Source organism: Schistocerca piceifrons, chromosome X, assembly GCF_021461385.2.
Source record: "Schistocerca piceifrons isolate TAMUIC-IGC-003096 chromosome X, iqSchPice1.1, whole genome shotgun sequence".
Classification (NCBI taxonomy): Eukaryota; Metazoa; Arthropoda; class Insecta; order Orthoptera; family Acrididae; genus Schistocerca; species Schistocerca piceifrons.
Window position 1 is genome coordinate 921,651,354 of NC_060149.1, and position 26,172 is coordinate 921,677,525.

The following is a 26,172-nucleotide window of genomic DNA, read 5'->3' on the forward strand; positions in this document are numbered from 1 at the left end:
TACGGAGCTCCATCGCAGTCTTGTAACACTGGTAGCATGCCACGACAGCGTGGACATGAACCGTATGTGCAGTTGATGGACTTTGAGCGAGGGCGTATAGTGGGCATGCGGGAGGCCGGGTGGACGTACCGCCGAATTGCTCAACACGTGGGGCGTGAGGTCTCCACAGTACATCGATGTGGTCGCCAGTGGTCGGCAGAAGGTGCACGTGCCCGTCGACCTGGGACCGGACCGCAGCGACGTACGGATGCACGCCAAGGCCGTAGGATCCTACGCAGTGCCGTAGGGGACGGCACCGCCACTTCCCAGCAAATTAGGGACACTGTTGCTCCTGGGATATCGGCGAGGACCATTCGCAACCGTCTCCATGAAGCTGGGCTACGGTCCCGCACACCGTTAGGCCGTCTTCCGCTCACGCCCCAACATCGTGCAGCCCGCCTCCAGTGGTGTCGCGACAGGCGTGAATGGAGGGACGAATGGAGACGTGTCGTCTTCAGCGATGAGAGTCGCTTCTGCCTTTGTGCCAATGATGGTCGTACGCGTGTTTGGCGCCGTGCAGGTGAGCGCCACAATCAGGACTGCATACGACCGAGGCACACAGGGCCAGCACCCGGCATCATGGTGTGGGGAGCGATCTCCTACACTGGCCGTACACCACTGGTGATCGTCGAGGGGACACTGAATAGTGCACGGTACATCCAAACCGTCATCGAACCCATCGTTCTACCATTCCTAGACCGGCAAGGGAACTTGCTGTTCCAACAGGACAATGCACGTCCGCATGTATCCTGTGCCACCCAACGTGCTCTAGAAGGTGTAAGTCAACTACCCTGGCCAGCAAGATCTCCGGATCTGTCCCCCATTGAGCATGTTTGGGACTGGATGAAGCGTCGTCTCACGCGGTCTGCACGTCCAGCACGAACACTGGTCCAACTGAGGCGCCAGGTGGAAATGGCATGGCAAGCCGTTCCACAGGACTACATCCAGCATCTCTATGATCGTCTCCATGGGAGAATAGCAGCCTGCATTGCTGCGAAAGGTGGATATACACTGTACTAGTGCCGACATTGTGCATGCTCTGTTGCCTGTGTCTATGTGCCTGTGGTTCTGTCAGTGTGATCATGTGATGTATCTGACACCAGGAATGTGTCAATAAAGTTTCCCCTTCCTGGGACAATGAATTCACGGTGTTCTTATTTCAATTTCCAGGAGTGTATTTGTTCCATATGTGTAAAAAAATAAAATGTAGATAAGTCAACCCAATTTATGCAAAAGCATTCTATATTATTTGTGAGATGTCCACACAGCCCCAAAAGAATCACTGTTTATTATTAATAAACAAGTATTATGCTTTTTAGCTTAAATATGTCTGCTTGTTGGACTCCATTTGCAACAAAATATTATTGAATGATCTCCAATGTAAGGAAAAGATAGATTGCTACTTAACATAAAGATGACATGTAAAGTAGCTGACATGCACAAATAAAAGACATTTAGATTATGGCTTTTGGCCCCAGCCCCCATCAGGAAAAGAAAGAGAAACACCCACACATTCAGTCACACAACTTTCTGTTGTCTTTGTGGCACATAGTTCTTCCTCTGTTTTGGCAGTTACATTCAACTGAGTATAGTTAATTTTATTAACATTCAATGAGAGCTCACTGACACTAAACCATTTACTAAATCAATGACAATATTATTAATAGATCCTTGAAGATTTTCACATGTATAACAATCAATCATAATGTTGGTGTCATCTGAAAACATGTTAAAACTGTAGCTTTGTACATTGTGGTAAGTAACTGATAAATGTCAGGAACATTAAACAACCAAGAATGCATCCTTGTGATACTCCATACTTGATGATTCTTCATTCTGATGAAACATATCACCATGCTGTTTAATACTTCTTTCCGCTTCCTACTTTTGAGGTATGACTGTAGCGATCTATTTGATACATCACTTATTCATAAAAGGTTAGCTTTGTTAATAGTATTTGATGGTTCACAGTGTCAAAGAATTTTGATAAATCATAAAATAATCCTGCTGTCCCCATTTTCTCATTCAGACTTCAGAACTTTTTTTATAAAACATAGATGGTTTGTTTAGTTGACATATACTTTCAGAAACCAAACTGTCTTTTGCCGAGATTTTTAAATATATCTAAATGTTGCAAAATTCTTGTATACATGAGCTTTTCTAGTATCTTCTAAAACGCAGCCAGGAGAGGAATTTGCATGTAATTTGTAACTTCGATTTTTTACCTTTCTTGAAGAAGGGTTCCACAAGAGCATATTTGAGTCTGTCAGGCACAGTTCCTTGCTTACAGAAGCACAGCAGTGTTTCAACAAATTGCTAGAAATATCATCTACTCCAATGGAATTTTTATTCTTCAGAGAGATGATTGTTCTTTCAATTACAGGTACTATGATAGAGCTAATATGACTTTTACTGATATTTTTGGTGATAGTATTTTGCATAAGACTCAAGATTTCATAAACAGAGCCCTTGAAGCATATTTGTTCTGATACTGACAAGTAGTGTGTGCTTAAAATATTGGCAATCATGTAAGATTCCATCAGGAAACATTGTGTTCACTGACTGTATTGAGCCATGATTATAAGTATTAGCTATGTTTCCAGGATTAGTGAATAAAATCTTCTGCACTGGAGGTTAAAAATACTTTTAGTAAATAGTCGCTATCCATTTCACAAGAGTAGAGATGCATGATCAGGTGATAGATTTTTAAAAACATTGTCTCTACTGATGTGAAAGCAGTAGTGATTTTTAATAAAAGTATTTTAACAGCCAGTGTAAATGATTATATTCACCATGTGGAATTTGGGTTGCAGCTGCTTGACCACTAAAATGATATGTTTTTCAGGATTGCATACAAGATTTCCTTCATGTTTGATTTTGAAGTCTTCTAAAGTTCTTCTGTTCCTGTCCATCTCCCTCCTAACAATGTGTCAACTAGTCTTCCATTTATTATTAGAGTCGTCATTTTCTTGTTTGTAATATAATGCTTCTGATTTTTTTGTATCAACTTCTTTAAGTTCTTACAGCACATTTTATAGTGACCAATTTTTGTTGTGGGCTTAGATACAAAGTTTTTGTGATTGTTTAATTACTTCTGTGATCCAAGCTTTGTTCAGGGTTGTCAAAGTATTGTTTCTAACAAACCGTTTCTGAAAATCTTCTTCAAAGAAGGATGAGAATTCATTTATGAATAAATAAAATTTAGTGTTAACCTCATACTGGGCTCCAATCCATCTGCAGCACTTTATGTTTACAGATTCCAGTGAGTCTCTAGTCATTAACCCTTCCAGGTGGGGACTGATTTTTTGAGAGGTTTACTTTCATGCAGAATAAGGAGCTGTCCAAAATGGTCAAAGCACTCAAAGTACTAGCCTCGCACCAAAAATATGTAATAAGTCTCATCTGCATAAATGTTATGGTCAGCATATCCTGGGCAATAAACATAATTATTCTTATTAATTATCTTGTAAAGCTTAAAGCTATAATTGGCAAATGCTAAATAAGTCTTATGGATCAACCGATTATCAAAAATCCTGAGAAGAGGACCTTGTTGCAAAGTAAAAAAGAAAAATCCTTTTCCTTTGAACAGTGTGCCTACTTGTGAAGGTGCTTTGGCCATGGGAAAGTTGCTGAATTTAAGTGCAAATTATTCAAATAAGCACCCAGTTCATCAGATTTGGCATCCTCTGAATTTCACCTATTCCAGTATCTAAGCATATTTGTGCCTGGAAAACATTTTGAATTTGGAGCAGTCATATATGGATATTTTGCAGATGTTATGGAATAATTTATATGGAAGGAAAATGTGGATGATAATCAGTACTGACAAGAAGGGAATGAAACCTTCTGAAATGTTGTGCTAAAGAATAATGTTGAAGATAGGATTAGTCGATCAGATAAGTAATGATAAGCTACTGAATAAAATTGGAGAAAAAGGAAATAAATAAATAATAATAATAATAATAATAATAATAATAATAATAATAATGTTTATTTGTCCATGTTAACTTTACAGTCTTGGACATCGTCATTTTTTGCACAATTATATCAATATCATGTTATTCCAAGAATGAATATATACATCAAGTAGCACATTGTATATCATTCCATGCAATAATGTTATAAACACATTAGCACATTATATATCACTCCATACATATAATGATTATATACATCAATTAGCCAATTATAACAATACCACCACTAATATACTGCAGTATGTAAAAGAATAAACTAACAGTACTGCAGCTCAGAATTCTTTTAATGAGTATAAACATCTTTCTATTAACAAATTTTTCATCTTGCCCTTAAAAAGATTGCCTTGGAGTTGCTTTATATTTTTTTGCAACTTATTATAGAATTGTCTCCCAGTTACATATGGACTGTGGTCTGTAGCTTTCTTGTTAGTCCGTATCCTAAGATAGTCACTTTTGGCTCGAGTATTGTAATTATGGGTGTCACTGATCTTTACACTATTTTCCTCATTCTCTTTTACAAACATTATGGTCTTCACTACATACAATGAGTAAACAGTCATTAATTTATAATTTTTGAAATAGTACCTACAGGACTGGCATTTGCTTATATTAGCAATTATCCTAACTGCTCTCTTTTGAAGCCTGAAAATGTGATCCATATAGACAGTGGGTGCCCCACCCCAGATCTCGATCCCACATTGCAGATGTGAGTGTATTAACCCATAATACACTTGTTTAAGGACAAGGGGAGCTACTATATTTGCAAGATGTTTTAGTAAGTAAATATTACTAGAAACCTTTTTACAGGTGGAGTTGATATGCTCTTTCCAAGTGAGATGTTCATCAATCAATATGCCTAAAAACTTATGTTTGTCAGATGTTTCAACTGTAGAAAGTGATTGAGTATGAGTATTAGTAAAATGTAGTAAGAACTTTATTACTACAGTCTTGTCCTTATTCAGTGTAAGCGTGATTGAGTATGAGTATTAGTAAAATGTAGTAAGAACTTTATTACTACAGTCTTGTCCTTATTCAGTGTAAGCTTATTCACTGTTAGATACTCTGTGATCATTTCAAAGTTCTCTTTGTTGCTTTGGAATGCTGCCCGCTCTGTACAGCCCCAGCTAATAAAAGATGTATAATCAGCATAGTTCAATAGTTTGGAGTTTTGTGGCTGTGTTATATCATTAATATATACTATGAACAAGAATGGTCCAGGTATACTTCCTTGGGGAACTCCACAAATGCGTCCACCTGTCTAAAAGAAGGATTAGTCTGATGACACTTACCATGAGGCACCAAGAAATAGTTAATTTAATAATGGAAGGAAATGTGTAGGGAAAAAATTTGTGAAGGAATATCTATGCTTGACTATGGTAAACAGGTTCAAGTGCAAGTAGATTCCAGTAATTTCACAGAAGAGCTACATCAAACCAGGCTTTAGGCTGAAGATCTTAACAACAATGCAGAATGACACTTGATGGATTGAATATATTCACTATAAAAACATTGGTAGATGTATATTGAATTAACTGGGCAGTAAATTGGGAAATAAGTGGATTTTTATCTGAATAACAAACTTTCACTACCAGATTAAGAACTTTTCACTTTGCCTTCTTATGGTTCCCTTGACTCCAGGTTCTATGTGACCTTTCCATTTCTATAGTACCATTTACAGAAGTAAACTTGTTTTTCTGCCTTTTCCTCCTTAATTCTGGTACATTGAATTCTGGAATTTGCACAAATCATTTAAAACTTGAAGCCTAAAATACACTAGTCCCACTGTTTGCTTTACTTCTAAATTTTACAACAACAAATAAAGTTTAATCTTCTGCTTTATATATACACATCAAAAACAAGTTTTGCATCACCTCGGTTCTGAGAGTTCCAGAACCTGTACAGAAAATTGGAATAGATATCAACACAAACATCATTTCCACCCTTTTTATTGGTCATGAAAACCACACATTGCATGTTCTACCACAATACAGTGAGACCTTCAGAGGTGGTGGTCCAGATTGCTGTACACACCGATACCTCTAATACCCAGTTGTACATCCTCTTGCATTGATGCAGGCCTGTATTCGTCATGGCATACTATCCACAAGTTCATTAAGGCACTGTTGGCCCAGATTGTCCCACTCCTGAACAGTGTTTCGGCATGGATCCCTCAGAGTGGTTGGTGGGTCATGTCATCCAGCCCTTTTCAATCTATTCCAGGCATGTTTGATAGGGTTCATGTCTGGAGAACATGCTGGCCACTCTAGCCAAACAATGTCATTATCCTGAAGGAAGTCATTTACAAGATGTGCACAATGGGGGTATGAATTGTCATCCATGAAGACTAATGCCTTGCCACTATGCTGCCAATATGGTTGCACTATTGGTCGAAGGATGACATTCACATATCATACAGCTGTTACGGCGCCTTCCATGACCACCAGCGGCATATATCAGCCTCACAAAATACCCCCCAAAACAGCAGGGAACCTCCACCTTGCTGTTCTCACTGGACTGTGTGTCTAAGGTGTTCAGCCTGACTGAGTTACCTCCAAACACATCTCTGATGATTATCTCGTTAAAGGCATATGTGACACTCATCGGTAAAGAGAACATGATGCCAACCCTAAGCAGTCCATTCAGCATGTTGTTGGGCCCATCTGTACCACACTGCATGGTGTTGTGGTTGCAAAGATGGACCTCACCATGGACGTTTGGAGTGAAGTTGTGCATCATGCAGCCTATTGCACACAGTTTGAGTCATAACATGATGTCCTGTGGGTGCACAAAAAGCATTATTCAAAATGGTGGTGTTGCTGTCAGGTTTCCTCCAAGCCATAATCCATAGGTAGCAATCATCCACTGCAGTAATAGCCCTCGGGCGAGGCATGTCATCGACAGTTCCTTTCTCAGTGTATCTCTGTATCTCCTCCATGTCCGAACAACATCGCTTTGGTTCACTCCGAGACACCTGGACATGTCCCTTGTTGAGAGCTCTTCCTGGCACAAAGTAACAATGCAGACATGATCAAACCACAGTATTGACTGTCTAGACATGGCTGAACTACGGACAACATGAACCATGCACCTCCTCCCTGGTGGAATGACTGGAACTGATCGGCTGTCAGACCCCCTCCATCTAATAGGCGCCGCTCATGCATGGTTGTTTACATCTTTGGGTGGGATTAGTGACATTTGTGAACAGTCAAAGGGACTGTGTCTGTGATACGATATCCACAGTCAACATCTATCTTCAGGAGTTCTGGGAACCGGGGTGGTGCAAAACATTTTTTGATGTGTGTAGTTGCGAATGAAATGGAATTTGTTTTAATTTTCAGGCAGAAAAGAAACTGTCAATCTTCATTTCTCCACAGGAAGGCTCTGCCAAACTGCACACTTCACATAAATTTAGATGCTTTATATTTTTTCTTACATTCTGTCATTTTTCTTGTAGGTCAGTTCACAGGCAGTTGCTGCTGAACAGGATAATCATTCTTCACTTCAATGGATAAAATCATTCCTATTTAAAAAATTGGGTTCCACCATAAAAATAGTAATTGAAGTACCAGAAGGTCCTGATTCAGATGTTACATTGTATATCAATGATGATGATTTTCTTATACCCCATCTGAAGCCACATATTGAGCCATGGCTTATAAATACACACTTCCCACTGCATGTGCAGCTGGGCCTGAAGTTGGGATGGATTGGTAAGTAATATCACTGGCTTCAAAACTAGCATTTAAAATTAAAACGTATAAAACAGCTAAGTTTATTAGGAATAAAAATTCTGAAATGATACCATTAGATATTCAAATATGAATAATACTCTCAGATATATAACCTACAGTGGAATGAAGACATTACATACGAATATGTTGCTTGTATGGAGACATTCCTCTCACTTCACAAACATTTTAAATATAGCAAATTGATTGTATAAATTACAAGACTTGACGTATGGATCACAGTTGTCTTCTTTTTCTTTCAGGCTTACAATAGGGCAATTGTACACATATGTTTCATTGCTCTCTGTTAAATAACTTGTTGACTGGGAGAAAGTTCACCTACATACAATTAAAGTTATGGCTTACTCAGATATGCCAAGGTACATGTTGTCCAAAAAAGGGAATTTGCACAGAGGGAGACCACTCAGAATGTATCACAAATTGTCAATCTCTGGTTATGACAGAGAATAGGAAGAATTTATTCTCTTTTATTGACATTTTCTATCTCCAATCAACAGTATTTATTACTTTTTACCATTTTCCATTGATATGAAAGCCCAGAAGGCTTCATCTTCAGGCACATAGTGTGGTAAGCAATGTATTATGCATTTGTAAGTGTACAACTTAATCGTAAAGCAGCACCATTTGGTATGGCAATGCTGTTGTGCTGCTTTATGATGACCTGGTATATTTGCAGACATTAAATACACCAATGAAGCCTTCTTTGGTTTGAAACTGATCACAGTCACTCAAAAATAATAAATTCAACTGCTCAGAAATAAATTTAATAATTTAAGAGAACACTTTTTATTCTCCATAAGCAGATATTTATCTCTTTTAGCACTACAGAAGGAACAAGAATCACTGCTCAGTCTATGCTACATAGAAATTTGAAAGTAAAATCGTACATCTAGCTATCAGAGAATTCATTACACAACATTAAAGACCTCTTTGAGACATACAATGATAAAATTAGGTTTTCAGATGTTTTATTCTAATCTGCCATATTATTACATTCTGTACGTTTATGTAACAATAACAAAACACTGCAAAATGACCAGTGGCTAATAAATATTCTTCATTCTCAAAGTTTAATAGTAAATGTTTCCACATTTGGGATAAGGAGTAAACAAAAAACTGGAAGAACTTCTACAAAATTATAGCAACAAATATTCTGGACTGATTTCAAGAGAAAACTGCTCAGTATGCTGGACAAAAGAAACTATAGAGGCACAGTTGAATGTCCAGTCCACTAGAATTATCAGTTAATAACACAGCCTCCAGTAATGAAAGTGACAGGTCTAGATAACAAGAGTCATGGGTACAAAAACAGTGAAGAAAATGAGAGATGATGCCTCTACAGAGTACCATTTCATGAAAAAGTAATCTAAACTGATGATTCATAGTGGCTGCAGTATGTAAAGTAGAACTAGCTTCTGCAATGACACATTTCATCCAGTCAACAGGAACATGTAAAGGTTGTGAAATCTCACATTTTTGGAACAAAAAGCTATTTTCATTGATGAAGAAGAACCAAGAGAAGAAGAAATATGAGGAGGATTTCTTATCTGCAACACAACATTACAAGTGAAATACAGACAGATTTTGTATTGAGTGATCAAAAAGTTCAAGAACTAAAACTCAAAATATATTCCCAGTAGAACATTGTGGTTTTTAGAGAAATACGCAGAGAGAAGTGGAACATTTTTAATAATGAAAAAATATTATTTCTAAAATGTTGAACAACCAGTATCTGCTAAAATGAATCATTCTGCCAATGAACAAATAAAGTAGCTCATCACAACAGCAGCTGGTGTCACACTATCACTCAGTAAATAAGCTATGGGACAAATGTACTGAAAATATTGCTGGAGGAATAGTTCCATTTTCTTACCAGCAGATGGCATTTCAAAGTAATCCCTCCCTGTCCCCCAGCTGGACTTTTGTGTTGATGGCACAGATTTGTGGAATACATCACGATATTAACAAACTTTAAAAAATTTTGAATAGTAAAATCACTATCAATGAATTTTCAGGATAAAAATGGAAATTAGAGCTGTAACAACAACAGCAACAACAACAACAACAACAACAACAATAATAATAATAATAATAATAAACATACATCATAAGAACTTACTCAATTTCAGAAACTTTAATGATAAGCAAGTTAAGGAAAAGGTGTCTGCTATGGTCTATTTGTAAGAACCATTTGAAATAACATGGTAAAATCATGGAAATCAGATAAACAAACATGTATCCACTTTATATCAATTCAGAAGTATTCATTTACGAACAATACTTCTATTAGAGCATTGCATCTGTGTGGCAAAGCCAAGTGAGTGGCACTCATTCCCACCATTCGCTTTCCACATGACTTGACTCCAGGAAACTGGCAGTTCCCTCATTCACTTCCCTCACTTGTCCTCGTGTGAGTGAGCACTTGTTGACCGCAATCCAACAGGTGGTTTGCCCTTCCACACACATAAGGAAGCATGGTGGTGTACTACAGTAAAACACAGCTTAAGGTGTAGTAGGGTGAGAGAAAAGTGCATTGAGGCTGAACAGAGTGCAGATTCACAACCAAGGAACAGTTCAAGTGAGACCCACATGGCCATATATGGCACAGTAGGTTGCTTTATCATTTTTCAGTGTAGTTTAGTTTACTACAACTTCTTCTGCAAAATTATGTAAAGTCTGTTTGCCCTCTCTATCACACACTACAACTGAGTGAAGACCACTGCAGTGCTCTGTTGTCTTCTGTTCCATTCATACCAATTGAGGTGGCACATTGGTTAAGATGCTAGACTTGTACTCTTGAGAGCAGGAATTACATTTTCATACCACAAATAAGTTTACCTATACTGTTACTGCAAAAAAAAGGAACATAAACTAGTCAAGGAAAATGTTTCAAATTTGGTTTCAGGTATATTTTTGAGAATTTTTGGAAGTTTTCAAGTGTCTTTCAGAATATGTTTTGTAGAAAAATCAAATATTGTGAGTTAGAGTTGCACATTCTACAAATTACAGCAGCAGTATCTGGTTTGGAAAACTATTTCTCCTCATCCCAATGTAATTGATGCAATATTTTCACCTCTTCCTCTAATCACTGATCAGTTTGTTCTAAGGAAGTGTTTGAAACTACATGATTGTGACTCAGGCATTGCTCATACAAAGTCAACCAGTGTTGTGTAATACTTTGTTTTGTGCCTACTATAACTACCATATCATGTTACATTTAGTTTCCTTGTTTCAATAGCAGTGTAAATAGTCTGCCTTTGCCATAAATGGCCACTATTTTGAGTCTGTAATGTGTGTTTCTTAGTAATCATAAACACAGAAAAAAGTCTGAGGCTCAAAAGTTCCAAGTAACTTCAGATAATAAGTAATTTACTCCATAATTTTGTGCTAGGTTTTTCTCCTGTCATAAAGGAAATCACTTTGTTAAGTGTTAAGTACTTAAGATCTTAATGGGAACCTATAATCCTTGGAGCATAGCAGATCCAAAAATTAAAATAGAATCACCAAGCTTCATTAACAGTTACTATTTACTATTCTGTAAAACATTGCACTAACCACAACTCTGCCCCCATGTGTATTCTGTGCTCAGGAGCAGGATGAGTTACTTGCTGTACCAAAGACACCAAATGTACCTCAAGTACTATTATCCCTTGTTGATACCATTTACCACTCATTCACATGACTGTGAATAGTAATTAGTCATAGGTCTAGGAGCCCTTCAAAAATTGATACCCCTCTTCCTAACCCCTTCACAGGGAAGGAAGGGTTGAATGTGTGGTGCCTGTTCATTCAGACATATCCAAAAGAACAGACACCATGCCTTCTTATTACTGATTTCCCTCAACGCGAAGTGAATCCACAACCTTCAGTACCTTCAACCTCCAGTGGGAATATAAAATTAGCAAGTGTGGAGGACACAGACAGGGACTATAGCAGGTGCCACTAGGTTGGAATTTGAGTCAGCCAGGGAGTGTGCCAAGATAGTCCACAAATTTCTGATAAACCCTGTGTTCAGGTGGTGCAGTAGTTAATGCAGCTGCCCAGTGAGTAGGAAAGCAGGAGATCCAGGGCTCAAGTCCCAGTCCAGCACACATTTTCACTTATCACTGCTGAGTCCCAATGCAGCTGATGTCATTAGTTCCTTTTCTTTTCTTTCTTTCCTACCCCCTCCCCCCTTCAGTTTAATACTAGACACAACCAATAGTGGGGCCCCTAAGAATAAAAGTTTATTTATCCACATTCAAGTAAATGATGAACATACAAACTGTACAGTAAGCAGTAGAAGACAATTTTAGAAAGACACCAGCTGCAGTGTCTTTATGTAGACGAGGGCTCCAGTAGGTGGCGCAGTGGATGTCATGCCATGTGCCCTAGCCTTGTGACACATCACAGGCAGCCTCTGGTAACTGGCTCACACAGTCGCTTTTGGTTCACTATTTGAATTGTAACACACCAGTGACCTGATGTCACACATGTATCCAGCTTTTGTGTACAGGGTTATAGCACCCCTCCCTTCTTGGGAAAAGTATGCTCCTCTGATGCAGGCATCAGGGCAACCGTAGACACATCCGTGGCCTCTGCAGTAGCTACCACAGGTGATGAGAGCAGCAGTGGCAGGAGATTCTGGGCTGGAACTGGTGAGTAGGGGCAGAAATGATGCATCTGTGGACACGTGGAGTGACTGTCACCCCACGAAGTATCACAAGGGACGATTGGCGATGAGGGCGCAGGTGATGTCTCGGTGTCTGTGTACCCGATGTGATCGAACTACACTGTTAGTGAAGGTGCCAGCCACTCATGTGGTGGTGCTGAGGATGCTGTCGGGTAAGGACCTGACGGCTCCAGCCCAAATGGTGGCAGAAGCACAGGTAGGTGTGAAGCATCACAGGAAGGGGCGGCAGCACGCACTGGGGCCCGACCCCGGAGGAGAAGCAGGTGGTGGTGACATCCACGAGGAGGGTGGATCCACCCTCACAGCAGGGATGCTCTGACAGGCAGTTATAGGTTCAGAAGGATGAGGTGTAGGTTGTGGTGGTGTAGGATCTTCAGCCCCCATCATGGCATGATGACACAGCTGGTTTGGTTTGTGACCACCCCGTCACTGGTAGTGGCCGTAGCGACTGTGGACTTTGGATCCACTTTGTATGGTGGCCAAATCGCTGATCCCAGACTGCAGAGTGAGGAGTGAACAGTAACGAGGGCTGCAAAAACAGACGCTGGTGGGGTGGTATGAACAAATCCAGAAGGGTACAGGGCTGGCAACCACAGAGCATCTCGGCTGGACTCCGATCCCCCACCATCATTAACCTGTAGGAATTCGAGAGGTGAAGAGTCCGCAGTGTACTTCTTCAATTGAACGTAGAATGTGCAGATAAGCTATTCCACCTCACATTAGATTGAAGGAGGATAGGAGGAGCAGTCACATGACAAATGCCTTGGTGGGCACAGAAATTGTGGAAGGTCTGAGACACAAACTGTGGTCCATTGTCCATCACAAGCTTATAAGGCAATCCTTCAACAGAAAAAAATTTTGAGTGGGCCCGAATTGTAGCCACCACTGACATGAAAGGACAGCAGAAAACATATGGAAAGTTTGAGAAAGCATCAACAACCAACAACCAGTAAGAATTTAGGAAGGGTCCGGCGAAATCAACATGTACACATTCCCGCAGATGCTGCAGTGTGGGCTACGGAAAGTGCATCACCTGCAACAATGTCTGTTGTGTAGTTCACTGAGAACAAGCTGCCAGGCCAAAACACATGTCAACAGGGCAATGACTTGGTACACGAGACTTCCCAATGTCTGAGATGTAGGAGCTGAAGCACATCCTACCACAGGGCAGTCAGAATTACAATTCTGAGCAACAGACTGTCTGTCGCTATGATAACAATATCATCAAACATCAAAAGATAGTGACAAAGGCCAGCCGTGCTGAACGAGGTGGGCAACTTGGCACAAAACTGGATGAGCAGCAATAGCAGCTGTGATCTAGGAGTCCATAATAGGAAACCCTTCCACAGTACTTTGGCCCTCAACATCTAAGTCAAAACAAATGAGCTCGTCCTCATCAAATGTAGGATCCAACCCCATTGGAAGATGGGACAGCACATCAGCACTGGCATGCTGTCCTGTTGGCTGAAAATTTATATCATAGTTGTAGTGACAAAGAAACAAGGCACAACACTGAAGGCAATGTTCTCCTTTGTCAGGCAATGAGGTTGAAGGATTAAACAACAAAACCAAGGGCTTGCAGTCTGTAATGAGCTAGAACTTGCTCACATATAAGAACACATGAAATTTTTTGCAGCACAGACAAAGGCAAGCACTTCATTTTCAACCTGGGAGTATCACTGCTGAACAGAGTTAAGCGTTTTTGATGTGTAAGCTATCGGACATTCATAACCATCCCCATAGCAATGTGCAAGAGTGGCCCCAAGGCCATACTGAGAGGCATCTGTAGCCAAGACCAGGTGCGGCCAGGATGTAAGGTAGCCAAACAAGGAGCAGAATGTAATTTAGATTTCAAAAACATAAATATGTACTCATAGGCTGGTATCCACTGGAAAGGAACATCCTTGTGAAGCAGTTGATAGAGAGGATGGCCCTATGTGACCACACCCAGAATGAATTTGTGATAGTAGACAATTTTCCCTAAAAATTCTTGGAGTTCTTTGACACTGGAAGGAAGAGACAGAGCTGTGAGATGATGAAATAAAGGCTTTACACCATCCTGAGACATCTCAGACCTCAAACACACAATTGATGGCTGAAAAAAGTGGGACTTGGCCAGATTGCATTACAACCCTGCAGTATGTAAGCTGTTAACAAGGAGTATAAGTTGCATAAATGCTCTTTCATGAATGTACCCATCACAACAGTGTCACCAAGATAGTTGATGCACCCCATAGCAGACATCATCAATTCTTCAAGAAAATATTGAAAAATCACTGGGATGCTAGACATACCAAATGGAAGGTGCTGATATTGGTATAGCCTGAAGTGTGTGTTAATTATGTGGAACCTTTCCAAATCCTCATCTAACAGAACACGTAAGTAGGCTTCAGATAAATCAGTTTTACAGAGAAACTGTCCCCTGGAGAGTTAGGCCAATAACTCATCCAGATGGGGCAAAGAGCAGGTGTCATTGATAGACTGGGCATTAATTGAAACTTACAGGGCTCCGCAGAATTGAAGCTGACCATTCTGTTTTTTAACAATCACAAGTGGGATTAGACTATTCACTTGATGTAATAGGTTGATGACCCCCAGTGATATCAGCCTGTTCAATTCTGATTTCACTTGATCACACAAAGCCACTGGAACAGGGCATGCAAAGGAAAAACATCATCATGCTTTAGGTTTCAAGGTAATGTGGGTCATAAAATTAGTGGCGCTACATAACCCATCTGAAAAAAGAGATGAGAACTCAGAATACAGGAAATTTAACAGCTGGTAATGGATCTGGTCAGAAATGAGGTGTGTTGCATCCACAATGGAAAAACAAAGAGCACTGAAATCAACCAGGTTGAACAAACTGTTGGCACCAGCTTTGTCCACTATTGCAAGAGTCAAAGAACAGACCACAGATTTACACACAGTGGGAGTCGTAAATTGACCCACAAGTGGAATATGCTGCTTGTTGTAGCTCATCAAAATCAAGGAGCTGGAGACAATGCTGGAGATCTCCAGTCAATGTAAGTTTGTGAAGTCAGCAATGCCACAACTGCACCCATGTCCAGTTGTATTCTGAACACTTTGTCCATCACTCAGGCTTCAACAAACAGTTTGTTACTATTCATAAGCACTGGTGACATACAATTAACATCCATGTCCATATCTGCAGGAGAGGGTGGGGAATGACACTCTAAAGCTATATATCCTTTTTTCCTGCAGTTACTGAAGTCGCCCAGTATTTAAAGTACATGACCCTGTCATGTTGCACAAAACAGTACAGGGAAGATGGAGCACCAAGGGCTGCTTCTGCAATGATTGTTGTTGTTGTTTGATACATTGCTGTCCAGTGTGGCATGGAGGCCATGTTTGTATGGCTACCATGTCATCCTCCCCCGAAGAACTTACTGAGGCCTGATGCCCAGTAACAGCAGCCTCCATGGTGATGTCACACCAAGCTTCAACCTGATCAGCAGCAGCACAACATGTGTCAAAAGACTGAGCAACATTCAACACTTCAGCCAAAGATGTGTCCTTCCACTGATGCACCTCCTTGTCAGGAACCAACCAAATGAGACAAGCGAAATACCATCAGACTTCAAGACAAATATAATAATTCCAATCCCAAAGAAAGCAGGTGTTGACAGATGTGAAAATTACCAAATTATTAGTTTAATAAGTCACGGCTGCAAAATACTAACATGAATTCTTTACAGATGAATTGAAAAACTGGTAGAAGCCAACCTCATGGAAGATCAGTTTGGATTCCATAGAAATGTTGGAACATGTGAGGCAATACTGACCCTATGACTTATCTTAGAAGATAGATTAAGGAAAGGCAAACCTATGTTTCTAGCATTTGTAGACTTAGAGAAAGCTTTTGCCAATGTTAACTAGAATACTCTCTTTCAAATTCTGAAGGTGGCAGGGAGTGAAAGGCTATTTAAAATTTGTACAAAAACCAGGTGGCAGTCGAGAGTCATGAAAGGGAAACAGTGGTTGGGAAGGGAGTGAGGCAGGGTTGTAGCCTATCCCTGATGTTATTCAATCTGCATACTGAGCAAACAGTAAAGGAAACAAAACAAAAATTTAGAGTAGGAATTAAAATCTATGGATAAGAAATAAAAACTTTGAGGTTTGCTGATAACATTTTAATTCTGTCAGAGACAGCAAAGGACCTGGAAGAGCAGTTGAACAGAATGGATAGTGTCTTGAAAGGAGGATATAAGATGAACATCAACAAAAGCAAAATGGGTGATGCTGAAGGAATTAGTTTAGGAAATGAGACACTTGACCAGGAGATGAGTTTTGCTATTTGGGAGAAAAATGACTGATGATAGTCAAAGTAGAGAGGATATAAAACGTGGACTGGCAATGGCAAGGAAAGCGTTTCTGAAGAAGAGAAATTTGTTAACATCGAGTACAGATTTAAGTGTCGGGAAGTCATTTCTGAAAGTATTTGTATGGAGTGTAGCCATGTATGGAGGTGAAACATGGCTGATAAATAGTTTAGACAAGAAGAGAATAGAAGCTTTCAATATGTGGTGCTACAGAAGAATGCTGAAAATTAGATGGATAGATCACATAACTAATGTGGAGGTACTGAACAGAATTGGGGAGAAGAGAAATTTGTGGCACAACTTGACTAGAAGAAGGGATCGGTTGGTAGCAGATGTTCTGAGGCATCAAGGGATCACCAATTTAGTATTGGAAGGCAGCCTGGAGGGTAAAAATTGTAGAGGGAGACCAAGAGATGCATACACTAAGCAGATTCAGAAGGTTGTAGGTTGCAGTAGGTACTGGGAGATGAAAAAGCTTGCAGAGGATAGAGTAGCATGGAGAGCTGCATCAAACCAGTCTCTGGACTGAAGACTACAACAACAACAACAACAACAACAACAATGAGTTCTGATATAAGAGAATGGATTGCCTACTTACGATTATTTATTTGATGTTGATCTAGCCATCTGCATTACATCACAAACAGTGCTTGTGTTGAAATATGAAATACATCACCCTACTGATAGGGTTGAAGTTTTGTGTAATGTAAACTCCTGTATCAATCAAGATAGAGCAAAGAATCTCCATATTATGTGAAATCATAAAACACAATTGGAACAGGAATTAAGTAATGCAAATTTCCTTGGGAGAGTAATTAATTCAAAAATATCTTGGGATAATCACCATGAAAATGTGAAATTAGTAAAAGTATATTTACCCTCCAGATAACATAACTTCTCATTAGAATTCTAGTGATAAAAGTATATAGCATATGATACCTTTCTGTGTGACCATCAGATGATTCCAACCAATGTATTTAAATTATAAAGAAAGGCAATTATGAGAGTTTTCAGCACAGCAGCAAGAGCACATTGTAGACCTAGCTTCAGAAAACTAAATATTGTGACACTATCACTGTTACACATCTTAAAATGTGTAATCCACATCAAGGAGAACTACTGTAGATTACATCACTATGGCATGTGCCAGAAGTAGAGGAAGACAAAAAGTTGTGCACATAAAGAGTAATCGAGTGTGTGTGTGTGTGTGTGTGTGTGTGTGTGTGTGTGTGTGTGTGTGCAGCTGCAGGGCCAGCCAACAGAGGCCACCCACAGTGGGTCACAAAACTAGTGCACCCAGCATGACATCCACCATGCTGCCTACCAGAGCCTTCCTTATGTAAAGAAAGTGCAGCCGATGCTCCTTCTCCAACTGTGTTCTCCTGCTTATTGTACTGTTTCTATGCTGGTTGTTTACTTGAATGGGGATAAATAAACTTTTGTTCTCAGTGGCAGCACTATTAGTTGTGTCTAGCATTCTGACACAATTGGTGATGAGTCTGGTGTTCACTTCTATGTGCTCAGTATATTTTATTGTTCTGTTGGTTGTCATGTCTATGGAGGCACTGCTCAAATCTCTCCTTAAGCAGCAGCAGGCTCTTATTGGTGCTATCATGAATTTGTCACCCACATTGACTATGCAGGATTCTGTGCCATCGGTGTACCTGCCACCTTTTTGAATTTATAATGATGTGGTCAAAGGCTGGGAGGCTTATGGGAAGTTATTTTGACAACATTTCCTCACTTTTGGTGTCACTGATACAAACATGTGTAAGACTTTGTTCCTTTCTCGTATTTCCCCTCAGGTCTGCTGAGGGGAATCACTTTCATTTGATGAAATGTGTAGAATTTTGCCACATTGTGCACACATGTCATTGCAGCACCCATAGCTATCATTGTCATACACAGCCCCACCAGTCTTACCAGGCTTGGGTGACCCAACTCCATGGCCTCAGTCAAAAATGCCAGTTTCTTATCAATACCGATTTTATGGTCCATGATGCCATCATTTGGTTGGTTCCTGACAAGGAGGTGCATCGGTGCACACTACAGTGCAAGGATACATCTTTGGCTGAAGTGTTGAATGTTGCTCAGTCTTCTGATACATGTTGTGCTGCTGCTGATCAGGTTGAGGCTGGGTGTGACATCACCACGGTGGCTCCTTGCTCACCAGATGGTAGAGTTTTGTCAGGGCTGGCTCTCCCAAGGCTAACAGTAGTTCTAATGGAATGTTGTCTACTCCCGGGGCCTTGTTTCAACTTAGATCTTCCAGTGCACTGTCAAACTCTTCACGCAGTATCATATCTCCCATTTCATCTTCATCTACATCCTCTTCCATTTCCATAATATTGTCCTCAAGTACATCACACTTGTATAGACCCTCTATATACTCCTTCCACCTTTCTGATTTCCCTTCTTTGCTTAGAATTGGGTTTCCATCTGATCTCTTGATATTCATACAAGTGGTTCTATTTTCTCCAAAGGTTTCTTTAATTTTCCTGTAGGCAGTATCTACCTTACCCCTAGTGATACATGTCTCTACATCCTTACATTTGTCCTCTAGCCATCCCTGCTTAGCCATTTTCCACTTCCTGTCTATCTCATTTTTGAGAAGTTTGTATTCCCTTTTGCCTGCTTCATTTACTGTATTTTTATGTTTTGTCCTCTCATCAATTAAATTCAATATCTCTTCTGTTACCGAAGAATTCCTACTAGTCCTCGTCTTTTTACCTACTTGATCCACTGCTGCCTTCACTATTTCATCTCTCAGAGTTACCCATTCTTCTTCTACTGTATTTCTTTCCCCATTCTTGTTCCCTAAAGCTCTCTCTGAAACTCTGTACAACCTCTGGTTCTTTCAGTTTATCCAGGTCCCACATCCTTAAATTCCCACCTTTTTGCAGTTTCTTTAGTTTTAATATACATTTCATACCCGATACAGTCCCCATCTGCCCCTGGAAATTCTTACAATTTAAAACCTGGTTCCTAAATCCCTGTCTTACCATTATATAATCTATCTGAAACCCTCCAGTGTTGCCAGGTCTCTTCCGTGTATACAACCTTCTTTTATAATTCTTGAACTAAGTGTTAGCTGTGATTAAGTTATGCTCTGTGCAAAATTCTACCAGATGGTTTCCTCTTTCATTCCTTACCTCCATTCCATATTCACCTACTACTTTTCCTTCTTTTCCATTTCCTACTATCGAATTCCAGTCACCCATGACAATTAAATTTTCGTCTCCCTTCACTATCTGAATAATTTCTTTTACCTTATCATACATTTCATCAATCTCTTCATTATCTGCAGAGCTAGCTGCCATATAAACTTATACTGCTGTGGTAGGCATGTGCTTTGTGTCTGTCTTGGCTACAATAATGCATTCACTATGATGTTCATAGTAGTAAAAACAGGAGTGTGGACTCCTATTTTTTTATTCATTATTAAACCTACTCCTCATTACCACTATTTGATTTTGTAATTATAACCCTGTATTCACCTGACGAGAAGTGTTGTTCCCCTACCACCAAACTTCACTAATTCCCATTATATCTAACTTTAACCTATCCATTTCTCTTTTTAAATTTTCTAACCTACCTGCCTGACTAAAGGATCTGACATTCTACACTCCGATACGTAGGACACCAGTTTTCTTTCTCCTGATAATGAAGTCCTCCTGAGTAGTCCCCATCCGGAGATATGAATGGGGGACTATTTTACCTCCGGAATATAACCATACAGTAGGGCTGCATGCCCTCAGGAAAAATTACGGCTGTAGTTTCCCTTTGCTTTCAACCATTCACAGTACCAACTCAGCAAGGCTGTTTTAGTTAATGTTGCAAGGCCAATCCAGTCAATCATCCAGACTGTTGCCCTCGCAACTACTGAAAAGGCTGCTGCCCCTGTTCAGAAACCACACATTTGTCTGGCCTCTCAACAGATACAACAGATACCCCTCCACTGTGGTTGCACCTACGGTACAAGGGAGGGGGGGGGGGAGGTAGTACTCATTATAATAGTTAATAAGTAAGACTAAACTAAGTCCCGAACCCTGAGGAACTCCCAAACGCACCTCAAGTGCCAATAACAAAACTTTATATATTTTATTCTTATACAAGATGTCACTAATTCAACAGCATTTTCTTTAAAGCCATTGAACAGCAGTTTATTTAGTAATATCTCATTGAACACCAAGTCAGAAAATTTAGACAAATCTAAAGGCCCACTCTGAAGCAATTATCTGCTATTTAATCACTTAATTCACTGCTCCAGAAATGCCACAGTAACTTTAACCAAATCCATGCCTCATCTGTAACCAAACTTACTATTACTGATTATCTTGTTATCTTCAAAGCAATATACAAAATGTTTACAGCTTCAGTTACTTTCAATAGCATATGAACTATTGATACATGCATATAATTATCATAACTTGAAAGCCAGACATTCTTATAACCTACTGTAACTTTCACATATTTCAGTGCTCTTGGGAACTGTGCTTCCAGTATCCATGTATTGACTATGTGTGTCAGTTCTGCTAGGTGACCTGATGAAAATTTTCAAATTTCTATATTCAACACACAAACATCATTAGTCAATCTCTTCCTCACCTTCTTCAACACATTAGCAATATCTTCCAATTTTATCAGTCTAAAACTGAATGCATGTACTGGTTTTATTCTATTTAAATGTTCAGAATTGTAAAAATTATGCACTTCACAAAATTGGAAATGTAGTATCTTATGACTTCAGTATCAGCGATTTACAAATGAAATCAGTCAGCTCATAAATATAAGTGCAAAATGGCTAAGCAGGGATGGTTAGAGGACAAATGTAAGGATGTAGAGGCTTATCTCACAAGGGGTAAGGTAGATACTGCCTACAGGAAATTAAAGAAACCTTTGGAGAAAAGAGAGCCACTTGTATGAATATCAAGAGCTCAGATGGAAACCCAGTTCTAAGCAAAGAAGGGAAAGCAGAAAGGTGGAAGGAGTATATAGAGGGTCTGTACAAGGGCAATGTACTTGAGGACAATATTATGGAAATGGAAGAGGATGTAGATGAAGATGAAATGGGAGATACGATACTGTGTGAAGAGTTTGACAGAGCACTGAAAGACCTGAGTCCAAACAAGGCCCCGGGAGTAGACAACATTCCATTGGAACTACTGACGGCCTTGGGAGAGCCAGTCCTGACAAAACTCTACCACCTGGTGAGCAAGATGTATGAAACAGGTGAAATACCCTCAGACTTCAAGAAGAATATAATAATTCCAATTCCAGAGAAAGCAGGTGTTGACAGATGTGAAAATTACCGAACTATCAGTTTAATAAGTCACAGCTGCAAAATACTAACGCAAATTCTTTACAGACGAATGGAAAAACTGGTAGAAGCCGACCTTGGGGAAGATCAATTTGGATTCCACAGAAATGTTGGAACACGTGAGGCAATACTGACCCTACAACGTATCTTACAAAATAGATTAAGGAAAGGCAAACCTACATTTATAGCATTTGTAGACTTAGAGAAAGCTTTTGACAATGTTGACTGGAATACTTTCTTTCAAATTCTAAAGGTGGCAGGGGTAAAATACAGGGAGCAAAAGGCTATTTACAATTTGTACAGAAACCAGATGGCAGTTGTAAGAGTCAAGGGGCATGAAAGGGAAGCAGCGGTTGGGAAGTGAGTGAGACAGGGTTGTAGCCTGACCCCGATGTTATTCAATCTCGATATTGAGCAAGCAGTAAAGGAAACAAAAGAAAAATTTGGAGTAGGTATTAAAGTCCATGGAGAAGAAATAAAAACTTTGAGGTTCGCCAATGACATTGTAATTCTGTCAGAGACAGCAAAGGACTTGGAAGAGCAGTTGAACGGAATGGACAGTGTCTTGAAAGGAGGATATAAGATGAACATCAACAAAAGCAAAACGAGGATAATGGAATGTAGTCGAATTAAGTCAGGTGATGCTGAGGGAATTAGATTAGGAAATGAGGCACTTAAAGTAGTAAAGGAGTTTTGCTATTTGGGGAGCAAAATAACTGATGATGGTCAAAGTAGAGAGGATATAAAATGTAGACTGACAATGGCAAGGAAACCATTTCTGAAGAAGAGAAATTTGTTAACATCGAGTATAGATTTAAGTGTCAGGAAGTCGTTTCTGAAAGTATTTGTATGGAGTGTAACCATGTATGGAAGTGAAACATGGACGATAAATAGTTTAGACAAGAAGAGAATAGAAGCTTTCGAAATGTGGTGCTACAGAAGAATGCTGAAGATTAGATGGGTAGATCACATAACTAATGAGGAGGTATTGAATAGAATTGGGGAGAACAGGAGTTTGTGGCACAACTTGACAAGAAGAATGGACCGGTTGGTAGGACATGTTCTGAGGCATCAAGGGATCACAAATTTAGCATTGGAGGGCAGTGTGGAGGGTAAAAATCGTAGAGGGGGAAGAAGAGATGAATACACTAAGCAGATTCAGAAGCATGTAAGTTGCAGTAAGTACTGGAAGATGAAGAAGCTTTCACAGGATAGAGTAGCATGGAGAGCTGCATCAAACCAGTCTCAGGACTGAAGACAACAACAACAACAACAACAATACATAAATACCTGGGTTTGGCAGTTTATAATGGCATGATAACACAGGCCCAGGTGTAAATAAAGGAGGTAGCAGACATAAGTTCATTGGTAGGATACTGGGAACATGCATTGAGTCTACAAATGAGGTTTCATACAAAACACCAATGTTTGCTATTCTTGCATATTCCTATAGTGAGTGTGACCCATACCAAACAGGGCTAACAGAGACTATTGAACATATGCAAGAAACAGCACAAATGATCAATGTCTTATTTCACATATGTGAGAGCATCAGAAAGATTCTGAAAACCCTGAACTGGTAGACACTCGGAGATAGATGTCAATGATCCCATGAAAACCTACTTATAATTTTTCAAGAATCAGAATTAAGAGAGATGTTTAAGCTCTCATTCTTCCCACATTCCGTGTGCAAATGGAACAGGCCGTATCACTAACATGAGGTACAACTGGAAGTACCATCTACCATGTACTTAACATTGGGTTGCACAGTAAGTTCATATTACACTGGAGCAGAGAAGAAAAGGAAAATAAAAGTTATTATGAAGAAGAATAAGTGAACTCTCAGGGTTTTTTTTTCAGTGAGTGATTAATAGTGTACTTCTAGCTGTTCAGCTGATCTGATGTTTCCGTTAAGCCATTATGCACAACATTTTGATGACTGATCCAGTCATCTTCTCCAGGTAATGTGAGTTGTGCTGTAATGTGAACTCACTGCCTGGACTATGGTTGGGCCAGTCCCGAAAATATTGTCCACAAAATGGAAGCAGCAACTCAGCTGAATACCCAGAAGAATAAAATTAAGAAGAGTAAGTTGGAGATCCCCCCATGAACCGTACATCTTGTCGCGGTGGTATGGCTTGTGCACCTTAACAATTCAGATAGCCATATGTTGGACACAACCACTATGGAGGGGTGTCTATGGAGAGGCTGTCTGAATTAGTGGGAGGGGCAACAGTCTAGATGATTAACTGATCTGGTCTCGTAACATCAACCAACATGGCACTGATGTGCTGGTACTGCAAATCGCTGAAAGCAAGGGGAAACTGCTGAAACTCTGTACATCATACTGGGATACACACCAAGGCACCATGCCACTGGCACGCTACACTCAAATACTCCAACAATGGAATCTGCCCGCAACTAATGCACATTGCATTGCACCCACTGCACCATCTAGTGGAGCTCCTCTCCATATCAGAACAGTACAGCAAGCGCCCTTCGTGCTTATTGTACTGTTTCTATCTTGGTGTTTACTTGAATATGGATAACTAAACTTTTGTTCTTAGTGTCTAGCATTATGACATAATTGGCAACAAGTGTGGTGTTCACTTCCACGTGCTTGGTCTATTTGATTGTCCCATTGGTTCTCATGTCTATGGAGGCAGTGCTCAAATCTCCCCTCAAGCAGCAGCAGGATTATGGTTGCTGTCATAAACTTGTTGGCTACATTGACTATGCAGTCTCTCACACCATCAGCATACCCAACCACTGGGATGCTTACGAGAAGTGGCTTGGGCAGCATTTCCTCACCTTTGGTGTCACTGATGCAAATATGTGTAAGGCTTTGATCCTTTCTTGCATTTCTCCTCGGATCTGCCAGTTGCTGTGCCAGTTATTTCTGCTCCAGCAAGCTGCATCACTTTCATTTGATAAAATATGTAGGTTACTTGCAGCACCTGTAAGGTTTATCATTGTCATAAACAGCCCACCAGATATACTGCATGTGGATGGCTGGACGCCATGGCCTCAGTAACAAATGTCACTTTGTTACTGATGCTTATCATGATTCCTATCCTCATTCTGTGGTAATGATGCTACAATTCATGTGGCTCCTGCCAAGGAGGTGTGTCAGCACCCACTACAGTCCAAGAACCCATCTTTGGCTGAGGTGCTGAATATTGCTCAATCTTTCAAAGTATCTCAAGCTGCTGGTACTCAGATTGAGCCTTCGTGTGACATCATCATGGTGTCTCCTGTTCCTAGTTGTGGCAGCCATACAAGTGCAGCCTCCATTCCACACTGGACGGTGACAGGACAGACAACAATAACAATTACCACAGCAGCTGCACTCAGTACTCCCATCTTGCAATACAGTACTGTGTGCTATAAGCACCAGGCAACTTGTAATAACAGTGTGAAGAAAGGACAGACAGCATCTGCAAGTTGTTCACAGCCCTCTCCTTCATCTACATCTACATCTACATGACTACTCTGCAATTCACATTTAAGTTCTCGGCAGAGGGTTCATCGAACCACAATCATACTATTTCTCTACCATTCCACTCCCGAACAGTGCACAGGAAAAACGAACACCTAAACCTTTCTGTTCGAGCTCTGATTGCTCTTATTTTATTTTGATGATCATTCCTACCTATGTAGGTTAGGCTCAACAAAATATTTTCGCATTCGGAAGAGAAAGTTGGTGACTGAAATTTCGTAAATAGATCTCGCCGCAACGAAAAACGTCTTTGCTTTAATGACTTCCATCCCAACTCGCGTATCATATCTGCCACACTCTCTCCCCTATTATGTGATAATACAAAATGAGCTGCCCTTTTTTGCACCCTTTCGACGTCCTCCGTCAATCCCACCTGGTAAGGATCCCACACCGTGCAGCAATATTCTAACAGAGGACGAATGAGTGTAGTGTAAGCTGTCTCTTTAGTGGACTTGTTGCATCTTCTAAGTGTCCTGCCAATGAAACGCAACCTTTGGCTTGCCTTCCCCACAATATTATCTATGTGGTCTTTCCAACTGAAGTTGTTCATAATTTTAACACCCAGGTACTTAGTTG

The 26,172-nt window shown here is 40.1% G+C and overlaps 1 protein-coding gene across 2 annotated transcripts in view; it reads left to right on the plus strand.

Moving 5' to 3' along the window:
* Positions 1-26,172, plus strand: part of LOC124721097 — a 654,343-nt gene that overhangs the window by 567,631 nt on the left and 60,540 nt on the right. The window contains exons 20-21 of one of the 2 annotated variants that reach the window (XM_047245918.1): positions 7,471-7,726; positions 8,008-8,490. In XM_047245918.1, coding sequence (XP_047101874.1) covers positions 7,471-7,726; positions 8,008-8,018 — 267 coding nt within the window. In that variant the 3' untranslated portion in view covers positions 8,019-8,490. Of the gene's footprint in view, positions 1-7,470; positions 7,727-8,007; positions 8,491-26,172 lie in introns of those variants that run through there. The other variant, XM_047245917.1, reaches the window with a different exon arrangement.